The sequence below is a fragment of the Cygnus atratus genome, chromosome 27 (assembly GCF_013377495.2).
Source record: "Cygnus atratus isolate AKBS03 ecotype Queensland, Australia chromosome 27, CAtr_DNAZoo_HiC_assembly, whole genome shotgun sequence".
Lineage (NCBI taxonomy): Eukaryota > Metazoa > Chordata > Aves > Anseriformes > Anatidae > Cygnus > Cygnus atratus.
The window spans coordinates 240,122-256,879 of record NC_066388.1 but is presented as its reverse complement, the minus strand read 5'-3'; the positions used below and the strand labels follow the sequence as shown (position 1 = coordinate 256,879).

The window sequence follows — 16,758 nt, the reverse complement described above, 5'->3', positions numbered from 1 at the left end:
CACCAGTGGGAAGGGAGCTCCCGGGCAGCTCTGACCAAGTCCATGAGATGACGAACAAAACAGCTGCAAAGAGAAAAAGGCACCTTTCCTGGGTACTCTCTTATTACCAGTTCTTCCCAACTGCTTGTGGAAAAATAAAGCACCAGCAGCACTAACAAACTCATGTGTGTCGCTGCATGCTGTGTGCTGGCATGAGGGAACACAGCGCTGCCCCATCTGTATGAGCCGCCTCTGAAGCCAGGCGTTCAGGCTCAAGGGCCACTGGTGGAAATCAAGCAGCTCTGAGCAGTGGCTCTAAACACACATGAACTGATTTTCCCTTTTATTTGACATTTCCTGCTGAAATACACATTTTTAAAACACTAAATCAAAGCCCACTTTTCTAGAAGTGGCCAGCGGGACCCATACAAGCAGCCTGGTGAGAGTGTGAAGATCCCAGCCCAACTAAACCTTTAAGCATCTCTCTCTGATGCAGAACCAATTCCCGTCCTGCTGATTTTCACTCAGTTGCGGGAAGAAACTGGCTGGTGCCACGGGTGCACCGAGAGAACCGTGCTGGTAGCTCAAAGGGTCCCAACTGCAGGCCACGGCCTCCTTCTGATGAGGCTTCGTTTGTCCGCCTTCCCCATCAGTTCGCCTCATCAATCTGTGGTGCGAAAGCTTAGTGTGTTTTTTGTGTGTTTTTTGTTTTAATTCACTGATAAGGTACATTGTCTACAATGATTAACTTTGCATCGAAGAAACAACACTACTACACATGGTGGTCTAAGACAACTTTGTGGGATTTTCTAAAGAGTTCACATCCTAACTCCAGCTCTCTGGTAGTTTTGAAACATCATTCATCTGGGTGCTTGGCTTATTCATGGAATTTATCTACAGTAAAATCCACATCTCAAACCCCATAAAGGGAATAAACAGCACTCCTGAGCTAGAAAATAATTAATTCACCAGCTTTGAGCAGGGTTGGTTTAAACGTCAAAAATGAGTTTTTGTTATTTCACTTAACTGCAATGCAACAGGATTATCTCAAATTGCAAGATATTCATTCTCTTAGAGCAATCATGATTGATGAGAACAATGAATGGAAGCAGGATAGCATAATTAATGTGGAGCAATATGGGTCTATGGGAAAGAGAACTTGTCCAATTAATGGAATAATGAATTTCAGCTTGGTCGATAAATGTAATCATTTGGATGCAATAGTCTTTGTCTTTCATAAATGACTTGACCTCGTGCTAACGTGACATTTTGATTAAGGAAAAAAAAAAAACAGAATGATATAAAGCCAAGTTGTCACACATCAAATGGACTGAAGTCCAGACACCGATAGGTCCCATGGTGACTGCAGGGAGGGAAACGTGGAGATGATGCATTTCCTGCGGTGCTCCACGGGCACCGATCCTTGCCCTTCTGCAATCCGATATTTGGCCAGCAGCCTGAAGACACCATAAAAATATCACTGGTAAAGTGAGCAAGTGACACAAAAAGGAGGGGCTGGCCACAGGCTCTGCCAGCAGTGGGGCTGGCCACCAAGCAGCACACATTTCCACAGGGACGAGGCCAGCCGGGCACGGGGCTCTGCCTTGGCGGGTTGGCACTGGGAGGCACAAGGGCCGGGACCTCTCCCATCCAGCCGACCAAGGCACCACGAGGATGCCAGGGCTCAGGCCCAGACCAAACAAATTTAGACTAGAATGTTGTTTGTTTGTTTTACAGCGAGGGCAATTAGCCATTAGGAGGTTTTATCCGAGGTTGTGGCAGATTCTCCATCACTCATTTATTAACTTTTATCGTCAGGATGGGATGTTTTTCTAACAAGCTGGCTCTGGTTCAAACAGGAATTAACTCAGGGTGCTCTTGCAGCCGTGAACACAGGAGGAAAGCGGTCACAAGTGTCCTTTCTGCAATCATGCAATTGACAACTTCACACCCCTCTGCCTGCCCTCTTTACCTGACAGCTGCTATTTAAAGGAATTTACATATCCTTGCAGCAATAGGTCTTTGGCTATTGCAGATGCAAATAGTCTGTGACCTCAGAGACAGCTCAGTGCTCGCTCATCACACTCGCATGCTCTGGCAGTCAGGAGAATGCCGGCAGGGGAATGCGGGAGGGCTGGGGCCTGGGGAGGAAGCTCAGAAGGATGAGGAGGAACAGGAGGGGCTCGGCCCCTGCGTGCCCACAGCAGAGGGAGCGAGGCTGGAACCGCCATGCCCAGGGCGTGGGCCAGCAGCTCTCCCGCCACCCGCTTCATCACTTGAAGACGGATGGAAATGTCGGGCAATCTGGTGACTTCATCTTCTTCATGAACTTCTTGAACTCTTTGTTCTTCTTGTCCCACTTGTAGATGGCCGTCAGCAGGTACTGGGTCTTCACCTGGCGGCCCATGATCAGGAAGTAGTGGCCGAAGTTGTCCAGCTGATGGCATGGGCAGTCGGCACCATTCTTCAGGAACAGCACCAGCTTCTTCAGGTTCTTCTTCCTGATGGGTCCCAGCTTCAGCGCCTTTCTCTTCCGTGGGATGATCATCTTGTCCCCATTCTCCTTCTTCACTTCCTTTATGGTCATCTTAAGAGCTGAAAAACAAGCCCGGGAGAAGGGGAAAACAGAAAAGTCCTGAGCAGCCTTCACTTGCAAAGCACTTGCTATCCACCCACCCGTGTCACCGCACTGCCCCCACAACAGGCACTGCCGGAAAGGTGCCCCAGGGACAGTGGGTGCCAGGACAGCACAATCAAAAGCTTCCCCGTGACACCCGGACCCCAGCTTGCCTGCAAGGCCGCAGTGCAAAACCCCTCACCCCCTGAGGCAGAGCCGTGCCTTCCTGGCAGAGCACCACCGTAAGACATCGGCCTCTCTGCTTCCCGTCCCCCACCACAAAACGTGCCAGGCACTTTGTATTTGGAAGGGAAACTCGTTCAGCGGAGCAACACAAACTTTGCTAGCAAAACATTGGCTGAGTAAGAACATGATTTCCCAGCTTTAGCACACAGAGAGACTCTTACAAGGGCCATTTAAAAGGTCAGCCTAGCTCCTCAAACATTCAAACATTTGTGTACAGTCACTCCTGGCCTCGGGCGCCCATGAAACAAGTTCCCAAGCACCGAATGTGTCTACGTGAGAGCAGCAAAGCCCGTTGAAAGCACCCGTGCCCGATGGGGAAGCAGGGAGCAGCCAGCAGCACAGGCACCTTCCCCAGCAAAGGAAGGTAATCCCACACAACTCCCATAGAAAATATCTTCCTCTTTGGGTTCAGCATTTTCCTGAGTTAATCACAACCCAAATTAAAATAATAATAATAATAATAATGTTCCCTTGCCCTGACCATGAAGAGGAATTTAGTATGCATGGGAAAAATGATGAAAACGTGTTGTACATTAAAGTATCACTTCTGTGCCATTTGGCTCTGCCTCATTTTGGGGGAAAAGCACATATGGCCAAAAATTACTAACATATTTCCATCATTTGGGAGTTTACTTCAAAGTTGCAGATAAATAGCGCTTGGATAGGTGATTAATTGTCTGCTGTCCCTTTCCATTTGATTCTCAGATGTGTGTGTAGCAGACAGCACTGCAAAAGCCCTGGGTTCTGGCAGGGAGAGGAATCCCCCGCAGCACTGTTCCTTGAAGTCCTGCTCTGCTGGATCTTGTAGTAATAAATACACGTTGCCTCTGGACGGCAGCTCTGTTCACCGTTTCAGACACAAATGGCAACAGCACAGTGCAATGACAATCCCGAGAATGCAGCAGAGTCTGCGTATTACCCTCACACTCCCAGCCACTACACTGGCAAAAGGAATAATGGTATTTATCTGCCCGTGTGCTAAAAAGGTCTACTGTTTGCCAAAAGCCCTGTTGTGTTATACTGTTACTGTACAAGAAAGTAATTCCGGACTGGAAACCTAAGTGAAACTTTAATTCCATCTGTTTTTCAAATTCAGGATGTCTGAGGAGCTAAAGAGATGCAAGCTTTAAAGGAGCTAAAGACACTGAACCAGGTTAATTTGCAATGAATCTGGAAAATAGAGCAAGTAGTTTACAGGCAGCTCTAAGCTCCATGACATTACTTGGGCAGCAACAACAGCATTCCTCAAAATGAGCCTCAATTTCTTTATCAGTTCTGACTTTGAACTCTTGCACTGAGCACAGCAGTTTCCAGCAGTGTAATACCCATAATTAGAGACTTTTTCCGAAGTGGCTTGTTTGCAAATTGCTTTGCTGTGATTGCTGCAAGTTTAGAACCTTGTTGCTAGAGGAAGAAAACAAGCTGGCAACTAGCAGAGGTGTTGTTCTGCTCCAAGTATCATACAGTATCATGTGTCTACAGAAGACAAAGAGGGTCTGGAAATCCTGTGCATTGGGAGCTCACAGCTCCCTGCCTTGCACAGCAGCAGTTGTCTCTGCAAGCCAGCAATGCAGGTTCAGGGAGCATGGGAGCTGCCCAGGTGAACCATAAACCCAGCTGGGAACTAAAAAATGTATCCAGGTCTCACTCCTGCAAAGCAGCGCTCAGAGCCAAGATCAGAGACTCCTGGGCACGAGGGGCAGGTTTCACAAGCAGCCAGACGGGCACGCAGCTCCTGCACTTTCCACGCACATCGGAAAGGCAGCACCTGGGATGGGTGTTGCTCCCCAGGGAGGATCCAAAGCCACGGGGTTTGAAGGCTCATCAGTACCTCAGCCACAAGCCCACCTCCCCCTTCACTCTCCAACCACCCAGTAAATCTTTATCATCAAAGCCAGCAGCCACCAGAGATGTGACGGCAGACAAGAGCCTTTCTCTGCCATCCCAGCAGTAGCAGTGGCCAGTTGCAGCACCCACCCTGTGGGACTCTCCCTTCCCCTCCACTCCAGCAGCGAGCACGCCGCAGGGCCGTGCATCTGACCCACTCCTGCAGGGTGCACGGAGAGGCTTTGTTGTGGGGCCGCATCTGGTCCTGAAACACCCTCCTTGTGAGCTGCTGGCACATCTGCTCGCAGGCGAGGCGTGGAGGCAGAGCACCAGGGAAAGCCAGCGTCCAGCCACCCACCCCAAGGGCTCTTCCCAGAGAACAGAAGTGAAAGCTTTATTCGGGCTGGGAGGGAACACATAAAACACAATAAAGGCAGATTTCAGGATCTAATTTGGGACTCATCAGCCGTCAGCCACATTGTGTTGACAGCAGCACAAGTCCTCCCGGGGTGCTAAACCCAGGCTTGCCCTCACTCAGCCCTGGTGCCAAGAGGCTGTGGTCCCTGCCCGGGCACTCACTGCCAGCCAGGACAGGCTGTGCCAAATGCCTGGCTCCCACAGCAGCTCCAGGGCTGACGCTGCTCCCTCGAGCCCAGAGCCGAGCCACACCGAAGCATAAAAGCACATCACCGGGGCTGTCCTCGCCATCTGGAAAGCCTGAGACCCTGTGCCACAGAGGAGGGCAGAACCCTTTCCCCCAGCACCCCGTGCATCCCCCCAGATTTACCCTGATGCCCAGATGCCGCGGGAGGGGATGCAATAGGGAGAGGGCGCAGGGCAGTGCCCCACTGCTGGCCACGGCTCCCCAAGCATGGGGCGAGACTCTCGCCTGTGTAACGCTCACCCCATTGAACCACACCAGGAATTTGGCCCCAACTACAAACAGCTCCTATCAGACTGTAGCATAGCTCTGCTATCTCTAACGCAGAGAGAGGGGAGCACTGAGGATATAAAAATGTCTTCTTTATATCTACTAAAATGAAGCAGGATATATGAAAGTGTTTGTTCACTCAGAGCAAAATTACTTGCGGCAGCAAGAGCTCCAAGGAGAGCAAAGGCTCCATGGAGATGGTTGGGGTCCAGCCTGAAAGCACAACTTGCACTGCATCACTTGAAACACTCTCATTGGTACCTCTGCAGCTCCGGCTTTCCAGTCCCGCTCACACAGAGGGAAGAGAGGAAACTCAACCTCCCAGACAAACTGGGAGCACTGCCAGTGCCCCTGGGAGCAAAGCACCCTCCTACCCTCCATGAGGGCTCAGCACCATGCACGGCACAAAAGCAAAACCTCTCCCGCATCACTCTTGCTCACTCACCAGGTGAAAGTCCTGGGCACCGCAGGACCGTGGCCACAGGCTGTGATGCTGCAGCACAGGGCACCCTGCAAGACACGCAACAGGCAGGCACCGCTGCAGCAAAGTGCACCCAAGCGCCCTCCCAGAAGCTGGAAAGACAACCTCCCCCTGCCCGGCACAGCCCTGCTGAGTAAGCTCCCACTTTTACAGCTGCACGGCAATGCCTGCGCCCCCCCTGCCCCGGCCCCTCCAGCCCCCCTTCGTCAGCACGCAGGAGCCTGGGACTCCATCCCCACTGCTCTCCCGCACGCGGGCAGGGGCCCCACTGCAGCACCCTCAGGGGCAGGGAAGGGAACGTGAGAGAACGGAAAGCTCTGCTGTTCCTTCAGCCTCATTGCTCCTTCCTTTAGAAATCACTCAGAAGAAGGAAACCTGCCAGAAGACACATTAGGGCTGTAACAGGAGAAGGCTGCAGGCAAGAAACTGTCAGTCAAGGGAAAAAATAAACAGCATGTATTGATTGTACTGCAGTCTCCAGTGCAGCAAGAGCCCATTCAGCAGGATCCCCTCAGACCCCAGAGAAAGGACAGAAACAATAAATAAAATCAGCAAGAGAAAGAGAGTAGAATGAACTCCAGGAGAGCGTGTGGCCAGCCCAGCCTGCACAAAGAGTAAGAAACAACCTGGCTGCAGCCCAGGGAGGTGCGGGGGGGCACAGGAGGGCACTCGCACTTCACCACACCTCCATCGCCGTGTCCCTTGCACACCAGAGCTGCACCAAAACCTGAACTGCAATTAACCCGAGCATGCTTGCCGGCCCCCCCGGCACTGCTGTGCCCCAGGAAGGTCCCACAGCTCCGCTCCATGCATGGCAGATGCTGCTGCTGCTGCCTGCTCCCAGCCCCAGCTGCGGGGCAGCAGCCACACGTAGCCAGAGGTGCGCCAGGACCTCTCCAGGACCAGGGAACGCTACTGCCGCGAGCGAGCCAGCAGCAAACGAGGTGCAGTGCTGCGAGCTGCTGGGTCAGAGCACGTTCCCCTTTCCTGGAGGGGCTCTGCTGGTGCTGCCGAGGAGAAGAGAGGAGACAGCTGCTGGACGCTGCTGAAAGAAAGAAAGGAGAAGCTAACCTCTGGGTGCCTCCACCGGCAGGCAGGACGCAGCCAGCCCCGCAGCCGGGCTGTGCCCACTCTCAGAGGAACCACCAAGCTGTCGCACAAGCGGGGCTGCCCTCAAACCAGCACCGAGAAGCCACGTTCAGCACCGCTCAGACAGACCCAAACCCAGAGTCCTGCTCACCCACGAGGCTGGCAGCCCTGCCGGCACCAGCACCTTGCCCAGGCCCCCTCTCCTGCCCAGGGACAGAGCTCCCTTTCCATGTTCACAGCTGGAGCCACAGCTCGTCCTCCGTGGTCCTCAAGAGCGACATCGTGCCCGGGGCTGTTGCACAGCTGCCTCCCGCCCCAGCAGGCCACACATAAGCAGTGGGCAAAGCACCCCGTACCTCACAAGCCGCTGGGACGTAGCGAAGCCTGCGGTAACATCATCGTGAGGATCAGCAAGGAAGAGCTGGTGAGCAGGACCCACCAAACAGCTGCCCCTTGCAGCACATGTTAGTTTAAACATTTATTGTATGTGTCTGGCTTTGATGAGGATCTGTAACCTGTCAGTTGCCAGTGTTTACCTTGGTGGATGTGCATGAGAAATCTCAGTCTGAATGGCTGGGAGTTTATTTTAGTGCCAGATAAACAGCTCTCCTTGAGAAATTGCCCCTGTGACAGTAACCCCCGAAGACTAAACAGAGATCTAAGAACCACGCACTGTGCTTTGAGAAAACTTCCTGAAGTCAATTCATCCTTTGCCAGCTGCTCTCCATAGGCTGGGACATCCCCAGGAGCACCCTGCCCCATCTTCCCTTGGAGCAGAGGGAAGACTCGCACTGCATCTCTTCCTGCACACCAGCTCCCCAGGTTGCTACAGGCTGGCACATCTGGAAACAGCGTTACGTGCACCCAGGAATTCTCCTGGATGGGGAGGAAAAGCACAGCAACAGAAGGAAGAAAATACCAATGCAGCTGCATGAAACCTACATCATTGAAAATCCATGCAAATGAACTTTCCCACTGCTATTTGTTCTGGTGACAAGGGAGGAACAGGGGAACAAAAGGATATCCAAGATGCAACCAGCTTTCCGTTGTGAAGAAAGAATGATGCTTCACACACAGCAGACACCAGTTGTGTCCTGCTCAGTTGCATTTGGATTTTTCCACTGTAGGAAGGTCATTGTGTCTTCACAAAAAAAATTGAGATAGAAGAAAGCAGCGATGGGAAGGAGAAGGAATAGAAGCAACCTCAGCATCAGCAAGAGCTCTGATGTGTTTAAAGACTAAAGCTCTATGTTGGAGTCATGCTGGTACACAGAACAAAGAACAATCCCAAATTACTTGCAATGGCTTGAAAAAACACCAGACTCTGCTTCAGCAGAGAAAACAAACAGTTTTAAACAAAGCTTGGAAAACACGCTGCTCTGGGGGGCAGGCAGGTGTACTGATGCAGTAGCAGTGCCTGGCATTGCAACTAAAGGGATCCTGCCAGGCCCGAGGCTCATACAAGCTGGTTTAAACCTGGCTGCCTTCATCTGTGCCAGCTGCTGCCACCTAAGCACGGGCACGGGACAGCCGGGGACAGCGCGGGGCTGCAGCCCCCTGCCAGCGAGCTCCCGACACCACAGAGCCCCCAGAAGCGCAGAGCCAGCCCCAGCACCCAGCCACGGAGCTGGCCCCATTCCTTCCCTCCGGTGGGGGGACCCATCCCTGCCACCCCAAACCACAGCAGGGCCGAGCCCGCAGCGGGAGGAAGGTTTCTGTGAAAGCCTTCGCAGGAGTTTTGCATTAACTGGGGGTATGCACGGCAGTCGATGTCGCTGCTGTTTGCTGCTCCGCTGCTGCTCAGCAACTCTATCTGGCCACTCGCCACAGCCCTACCCAGGGAGCGCCTGCCAAGAAATATTTCCACCCTCTGGATTGTCACCACAAAACTTCTCCATAACCAGCCTACCCTGTGGGCAAGTCAGTGTCTGAAGCCCCTCTACCGAGCCCACAAATACTTCTGGTTTGGCCTCTCCTGCCGGTCGTGCAACTGCCCCGCAGTGCAGGGAGGATATGTAACAGCAGAGGCTGATGACAAGCACGCAGCTATGCCTGTGCTCCCCTTCCCAGCGCCTGCCCAGCAGCAGGACACTGCTGTGGCTCAGGGACACAGCACGACCCACGCCGCTCCCACCCAGCAACTCTCTGTCTGCAGGGGGGGCAAATTACAGAGCAAACAGCAAACACAGCAAAAGATGAAGGCCTGGGAATGGAAGACCTCCCCTGACCCTCCCAGGTACTTGGTACCTGTCCTGTTGGTCGCTTGCCCCTGGAGGCGAGGAGATGGGGAGCAGAAAAGGAGCAGAGCTGCTGGGGCAGCGCTCAGGGCCAGCCGGGTGCTTCCCGCATCAGCCAGGCTGCGGCACTGGATTCACGCACCCATCACCCGATCCAGCTGGAAGTACGCACATTCCTGAGAAACTATTACGTGGCTGCTCCTGTTGATGCTTTTCCCTGTTACAAGAAGTCTGCACTGAACTTAGGACATTTGGCATACCAAATCTGCAGGAGAGTTGAGAATTCATTTCCAGCAGAAAGGGTAATACAACAGCATGCAGAGCAGGTTTGGGTTTGCATAGCATGCTCTGGCACAGGGCATATTCAAGTGCTAATCCCCGAGGAATGCACACCTTGTTCAATACGCCTTCAATAACTTTCCAGGAAAGCTACATACACCAGCAAGGATGTCAAAACCAGTTAATTCTGTGCTTGATCTGAAAAAGCTACTCTTCCCTGCAATACTTTTCGTTGTTGTGTTTTTTCTTTCTTTTTTTTTCTTCCTTTCTTTTTTTTAAAATGGAGATCTGTTTACCTATGATAGTCTGACTCACATGCTAGCCATAATGAATTTAGGACACAGCTTTGAAGTAGCCCTGTATTCTCTCCCTCACTGCTCAGCCTTAGCAAGACAAGGGCTTGCTCTTGGTTTTTACACCTGGACTTGACAAGCAGAGCATAACTTTGCTAAAAGAAACCCAAGGCTACAAGGAAGCCGGGCAGGAGAGATGTCCAGGTACACCCCCCCACAGAGCTGCTGGCCGTGCTGCAGCAGCAAGGCCGGGGGTGATGCCAAGTGCAGGCACCACGCTGCAACCAGGACCCCAGCCCCTGCCATCCCCACCGGGCTGCGCCAGCAGGACACGTCCCTGGACACGTCCCCCTCACCGCGCGCCGACACTGACATCTAGAGGCACGCTCGCCTCCGGGCAAGGACTGCAACTGTCCACAGGCACTCTCGGGGTTGGCAGGGAAACTGGAGCAGCTGTGGCACCCTGCTGGTGCCCAGGTTCCTGCTTGGGGGGCAGGGGGGAGATGCCCTCCAGGCACACCGTGCACCCAGCCTGCTGCCCTGGGCACTGTCGCGGCCGGCCCAAACGTCTGGAAAGGGAGCAGGACGCTCTTGTGCCAGGGTACCAAGTGCCTCCTCCCTTCTGCACTCCAGAGCCCTGCCATCGAGGAGAAGCAGCAGGAACACTTTCCTTACCAAACTCGCTGGCACACAGGTGCTCAACAATGGCTTCCGACTTCATCTCGTTGTCGCAAGGGGGACACACAGTCGTTCCTGGTGAGAGGAGAGAAGAGGTGATGAGGAGCAAGCTCGAGAATCACCGGAGGGCTGGGCTGCACACGCTTTCAGAAGACATGTGCCCTGGGGTGCCAGGTCCCAGCGCTGCAGGACCGGGCAGAAGCAGGCAGCTGCTGAGCTCAGGAGCACAGGGCTGGCACAGAGAGGGGCTTCCAGGGCCAGGCTCCCAGCCGGGGGCAACCACTCGTCATGGGGCATGGCAAGCTGCCTGCTGATGCTGCCTCCCTGCAGCATGCCAAGCTGGCATGCGGTGCCCAGAGCACAGCAGGAGGAGGACCAGAAACGAGGATGGCTCACACTGCAAGGGGCATCCCAGGCTGGCAGCTGCTCCAGAGCCAGGCTAGAGCTCAGGACAGGCACAACCCAGGGGCCCTGCCAGATACCCAGGCATAGCAAGGGCCGCTCCTCCTTCCTGCTCCTCCCCAGAGCAGGGACGGCTTGGAGAGGGACACACACAGTTTTCAGGTGCACCGTCCCTCTCCAGCATGACCCCAAGCACAGCCATCCTCTTTTTGCCGGGACCCGTCCTGGGAGGAAAGCTCAGCTCACCCAGAGAATAAAAAACTGTTTCCAGGTCCCTGCCTCCCGCCTGAGCAGAGACCACCCAGCAGCACAGACGTAGATTTGTGCTACTGACGGATGAATTTATTGAGCTGGGAGATGCTGCTTCTGTTCTCGGTCCAGCAGAACGAAGGGCTCTTTCCCACACACAAGAGTTGTTCTCAGGAGCTGCGCTGCAGCACATCTGCCGGTCCCTGCGTGCAGACGGAGCGCTCGCCCCTCCAGCCCTGCAGCACGGCCGGGCAGAGACAAGGGAGCTGCCTGCCAGCAGGAGGGGTGCGAAGCCAGACACCCCGCATGGGTGGCGAGGGAGGCGCTGCCGTGACCCGCAGAGACCGCAGCACTGAGCCTCTCAGTCACAGATGCCCCACGGGACCTCAGGCGAGACATTTGTTTTCCGTGCCTTGTTCTTCCCCTCCCGCCACCCAATCTGCTCTGTGCCAAATGCTAATTCCTTGGGTCATGCACCATGTTTTTATTAATCACATATGCTGAGCAACCAGCCTTCCAATCGCCCCAATGTGCTGGTAACGAGGTAATCTTCACCACACCCAAAAGCGGGCCTAACAATCCCATTCCTGGTATATCTGAGCTGGGTAGCATCCTCTTTCAAGACCCTAATATGCAATAGCCACTTTTATTAGCTTAGCCTAGAGTGACACAGGCAGGAGGCAGCTTCTGGGACATGATGACATCCTCAACACTTTATTTTTAAATGAATATTGCCATCCGGCCTGCACATTTAATGAGCTCATGATGAGGGAGCAGGGATGCCAGCAGGAGGCCCCACTGGTCCATCCCTGCTGCCACACCGGGGGGTGAGCTGTTATGTGGGGCCACCCCAAGCCCACGTCCCCTAAGAATGGCAGGAGTACCTGCCATGCACTGGCAGATCGCTGCAAATCCCATCCTGTAAACCATTTCAACATGCCCAAGTAGCCAAATCGCATGCTAGGAGAATGACTGAGCCCACCCATGCCCAGCAAGAAAGCCACCATGACACGCACCCTATGAGCTTTCCACACACCCAAAAAAAGGGGAATAAGACTCATTGTTCCCTGCTGAAAAGACAGGCTTTGTTTTAGCTACACAGCCCTTCAGGATGCTGTAGCGCACCACAGTGGCAGGGACCTCCAGCTCCACTCAGGCAGGGGCAGCACACCCTGGGCAGCCCCTTCCACGGGCGCTGGGGGCTCCACATCTGTCCCCCCACAGCACATCTGAGCCGCTTGGCGCTCACATCCTGCCAACACTCCTCTCGCCAGAGAAAAATGCTTCCCCTTGGCTTCACCAGCACCACAAGCGCCGCCAGCCCCCAGCGCAGCACAAAGCAGCCTCGCCCTGCTCCAGGCCTGCACCGTGTCCCACAGGGCTGCGAGCAGCCGCTTCACCCTGTGCCCCAAGGGGATGGAAACACCCATGGGCCACTCTGTCACGGTCAGAAACGCAAAAGCCAGAGGCACAGACCAGCTCCCGCACAGCTCTACGCCCAGCATGGCTGGTGTTTGGTGCAGCACAGGCCTCCCAGTGTGCTCGTGGTACCCCGCAAGCACCCCAGGGCCAGAGTTCAGACCCCACCTCCTGACCTACGACGGCTCAGTCAGGGCCCATCATCTGCATTTGACAGCTTTACTCAAGGCACAACATTAGCTTGTTTCCAGCCTGTTTTCTCCCTGCTGACCATTTTCTAATGCCTGGCTTTAGAGCCAGCTTACTCCAGGGGCAGGAGAAGGAATGTGTAATGCTATATTAATCTGCAACTCCCCTGATGCATCCTGTGGGCCTGCAGGCTTTACCGCCTTATGCTTAAGGAGAAAGGAATTCAGCAGGTCAGCTATTTGAGAGGCAGAAACAAATTCCAATTTTAAGGTGTTAATGGAGAAAAATACTGAAAGGGCTCGTTCTTATTAATACCCAGAGAAAAGGGGGGACACTGTTGGGCTCTGACCTTCTTTAAATCAACAGCACCCAAAACCTACGAGGGCTCTGAGAGTTTGCACCGACAGAAATCTGCAAGCCAGGGAGGGCTGTGCCGCAGCCACAAGGTGTGCCATCGCAGGTCTTCTGCTGGGTGCCAGAGCAGGACTCACCGGGCTGTACCAGACAACAGCAGGGGCTGCAGGCAGCTTGCAGGTTTGCTCTGCTTGCTCTCAGCTGCGTGGGGCTGAAGGGTCACAACATGCAGCGCGCGGTGAGCAGAGCCTGTTCCACCAAGCAAGGGTTATTCGTGGAATACATGCCAGCACGGCATTACGGACACCTCAGCTGTCAGTTAGCACTGACTGCCCAAAACCTCACAGACCCAAGGACAGAAGGTCCAGCCCAGCTGATTACGAGAGAGCATCTCACCTCAAGAAGTGTTTCTAGCCAAAGTGCTGGTCCCTTCCCAGAGCGGTGCCTCAGCCAACAGGACAGGCACGAGGGGCTCTACCCCACTCTCCCCTGGAGCCCAGCTACACCAAGGCAGCAGTTTCTCTTGAAATGCTTGCAAGCAGCCAAGAGGATATGAAAATGGCTGCATAAATTCTTCCACTGAATGTTCTAGAGAGTCCACACTTGCACAAGAATTTTAAAGACTTGCTTTCTGTAAACATCCCTGCAAACAAATTGCTCATTTTGAAGTGCATGGGACGTAAGTTTCTGAACCCGCACAGCAGACAGTGCATTTATCGGAGGGGCTGCGACACTTTCTTGCAACACTCACCCCAGCTCCGGTTTCCAGTTCACTCAAAGCACATTGTTAATATCCCCTAAAGCCTGTGCAGAATGAGTCCTCTCCGCACCCCTGACAGGAGCAGAAGAAAATGCATGAAGGCCTCAAACCTGAGCTGATACAGCTTGTAATGAAGTCGCTTCAGTGCTGCCTGTGGTGCCTAAATACCATGCTGCTGGACACGTTAGCAGCACCAAAAGAAAGCAATACTATCCCACTCTAGTGCTGCTGCCAAGTCAGGTCTGAGAGTTCAGCAAACAGTAAGCTGTTAAACTACACGAGGGAAAAGCCTAGCAGATGCTGCTCACCTAGAAAACATCTCGGGCTATTACGTCCTCTAGCTGCAAACTAGCCCACTGTGGACTAGGGCAGGGCAGCCCCACAGGCAGCAGCTCTGGTCCAGCTGCCCAGCAGCACGCTTGGCTGCAAGTCCCTGGGGAATAAAAGCAACCTTCGGACCTGCTCGCAGGACGTGACAGCGGTCTGGACCAAGGGTCTGGGTTCATACAGGACAGCAACCTCAGAGCCTTCCCTGAAAACAAAGAGCTTTGTCCAGCAATCGCATCAGTAAGCATGAGCCACGGTAAGCCGTGGGAGCCAAACCTTGACCCCTGCCTGGCCCCCACCTGGTGCAAGAGGGGGGCTCGGGTGCCCGCTGCGTGCTGCCCTGCCTGCAGCAAGCACTGGCCCTGGCCCCAGTCCCCAGCTCCAAGCCATCGCTCCCCACCTACCTCTGTCTTCTCTCTCTACAATCACCTTTCTCGTCAATTTTATGAGGTGCTCTAATGCAGACTGCCTAAGCTACCCCAGGATATTTATTTATTTTAAAAGTTTTCAGCAACAAGTGAGACTCATTGCAACTGACTGTAAACAAGCCAATCTGACACAAACAGACTTGCTGAGCATAATCAAAGCAAACACGAAACACACCCACTTGCTCCAATTGCTTCTTGATAAACCTCTTGCCTGCAGCCCCCTCTCCACCATACAGCCCCCTGAGAAGGCAGAGCTGGCTTTCCACGGCACGTGCATCCTCCACCGAGACTGCCAAGCCCCAGGTCTCCTTGGGAAGTGGGGTGTCCCTGCCAGGAGCAACGCCACCATCCACTCCCGCCAGGTGTTTTCTGCCATGTGCCAACAGGCACCCTCCTGCTGCTAAGGAGTGGCCCCAACGGGAGCCCAGCAGTGAAGAGAAGCTCTTCCCATGGTGATGCAGCACCCGGAGGGCAGGCTCAGAGCCTGGTCCCAATGCCTGCACAGGGATCAGAGCAGCCGTGCATCCACCACATCTCCCGCAGCTCCACCTGCCCTTGGATTTCTACTCCAAGAGGGAGGCGAGAAGCCAGCAGCGCATCCTGCCTTCCTCAGGATGGTGCAGACAGCAGCTGGGAGCAGCCAGCTCACAGAGCACTTGGAAGCAGCTGGGGAGAGCTGCTCCCAAGAAGCAGACCCCAGGCGAGCCTTGCCCTGCACAGGACCCTACCTGGTCCCACACAGCCACTTCTAGGCTGATGCCTGCCTCACCAGTTCAGAAAAAAACACCAGAAGCGGGGCTCCAGCTCCGGTTGTGCCTTACCTTTGGGCCTGGAGACCTCAGTGGCATTTGGAGCTGTCATGGCAATGCAGACGTCGTCCTGGGGAAACTGGTCGCACTTGAGCATCTCTGGCCAGAAGAAGCCGAAGAACTGCATGACGGGCTCGCAGGAGTCACGCACGGCCTCGCAGAGCCAGCGGCACGGGTACACCGGCCGGTCCAGGCAGACGGGGGCAAAGAGGGAGCAGAGGAAGACCTGGGTGCCCATGTGGCAGTTCTTGTTAAGCAGTGGCACCCAGCTGCTCGCCTGGTGCTTCACCTCGGCCATGGTCTCGTGGTCCAGCAGGTTGGGCAGCACCATCTTGTCGTAGCCCACACTGTGGCAGAGCCGCAGGTCAGCCGGGATGGCCACGCACTGGTGGGGCTTGGTGTAGAAGCGCCCGCCCGGGTAGGGCCCCAGGTCGGACTGGTAGCTCACATAGTCGTACTCGCTGCCCTCGCCGCACGCCAGCAGCCCGGCAGCCAGGGACAGCAGCGCCCGCAGGGCCGGCCCGCAGGCGCCCCGCACCCTGCCCATGGCTGCGCCCCGCGCCCGCCCTGCCCGCCGACGGCGCCGCCCGCCGCTCCCCGAGACCCCCGCCCGGTGCCTCCCCGGGGACCCCTCCCCGCGCGAGCCCCCGCCCGGTGCCCGCGGCCCCTCCCGTCGGACGCCCGCCGCCGCCGCCGCCCCGCCCGCAGCGCTCCCGTTCCCGGTCCCGCTCTGGCCCCGCCGCGCCGCGCCGCGGGTTTGTGCGCCCCCGGCAGCCAATCAGGGCGCTGCCGCCCGCCGCGCGCTCGCCCGCCGCTGTCAATCAGCGGCCCCGGGAGCCAATCGCGGCCCGGCCCGGCCCCGCCCCGCTCCGCGCCGCCCCGGCCGGGCCCCGACGGCGCCGCGCCCCGGCAGCGCAGCCCCGCGCCCGCGACGGGCGCTCCCGGCCCGGGGCTGCTCCGCGGGGACGCGCCCGGCCCGGCCGCAGCCGTGCCGCCGGGCTGCCCCGGTGCGGGAGCGGGCGGCTGCCCCGCGCACCTGCGGCACGGGCGGCCGTCGGAAGGGGCTCGGGGAGGGCGGAGGCACCGGGAGGGTCCCGCGGGCTCGGCCTCGTGAGCACGCCCGGTAGCCCCGGCTTCCTCCGCGGGCATCCAGAGCCCGTGAGA

The 16,758-nt window shown here is 55.7% G+C and overlaps 1 protein-coding gene across 1 annotated transcript; it reads right to left on the bottom strand.

The window, feature by feature from the left end:
• Window positions 1–369: 369 nt before the first annotated feature.
• SFRP1 (secreted frizzled related protein 1) lies at window positions 370–16,141 on the bottom strand. Its single transcript, XM_035562774.1, has 3 exons — window positions 15,607–16,141; window positions 10,655–10,732; window positions 370–2,574 (listed from the first exon to the last, which is right to left on the bottom strand). The coding sequence occupies exons 1-3, from the start codon at window positions 16,139–16,141 to the stop codon at window positions 2,252–2,254; spliced, it is 936 nt and encodes a 311-aa protein (XP_035418667.1). The 3' UTR covers window positions 370–2,251.
• Window positions 16,142–16,758: the final 617 nt, after the last annotated feature.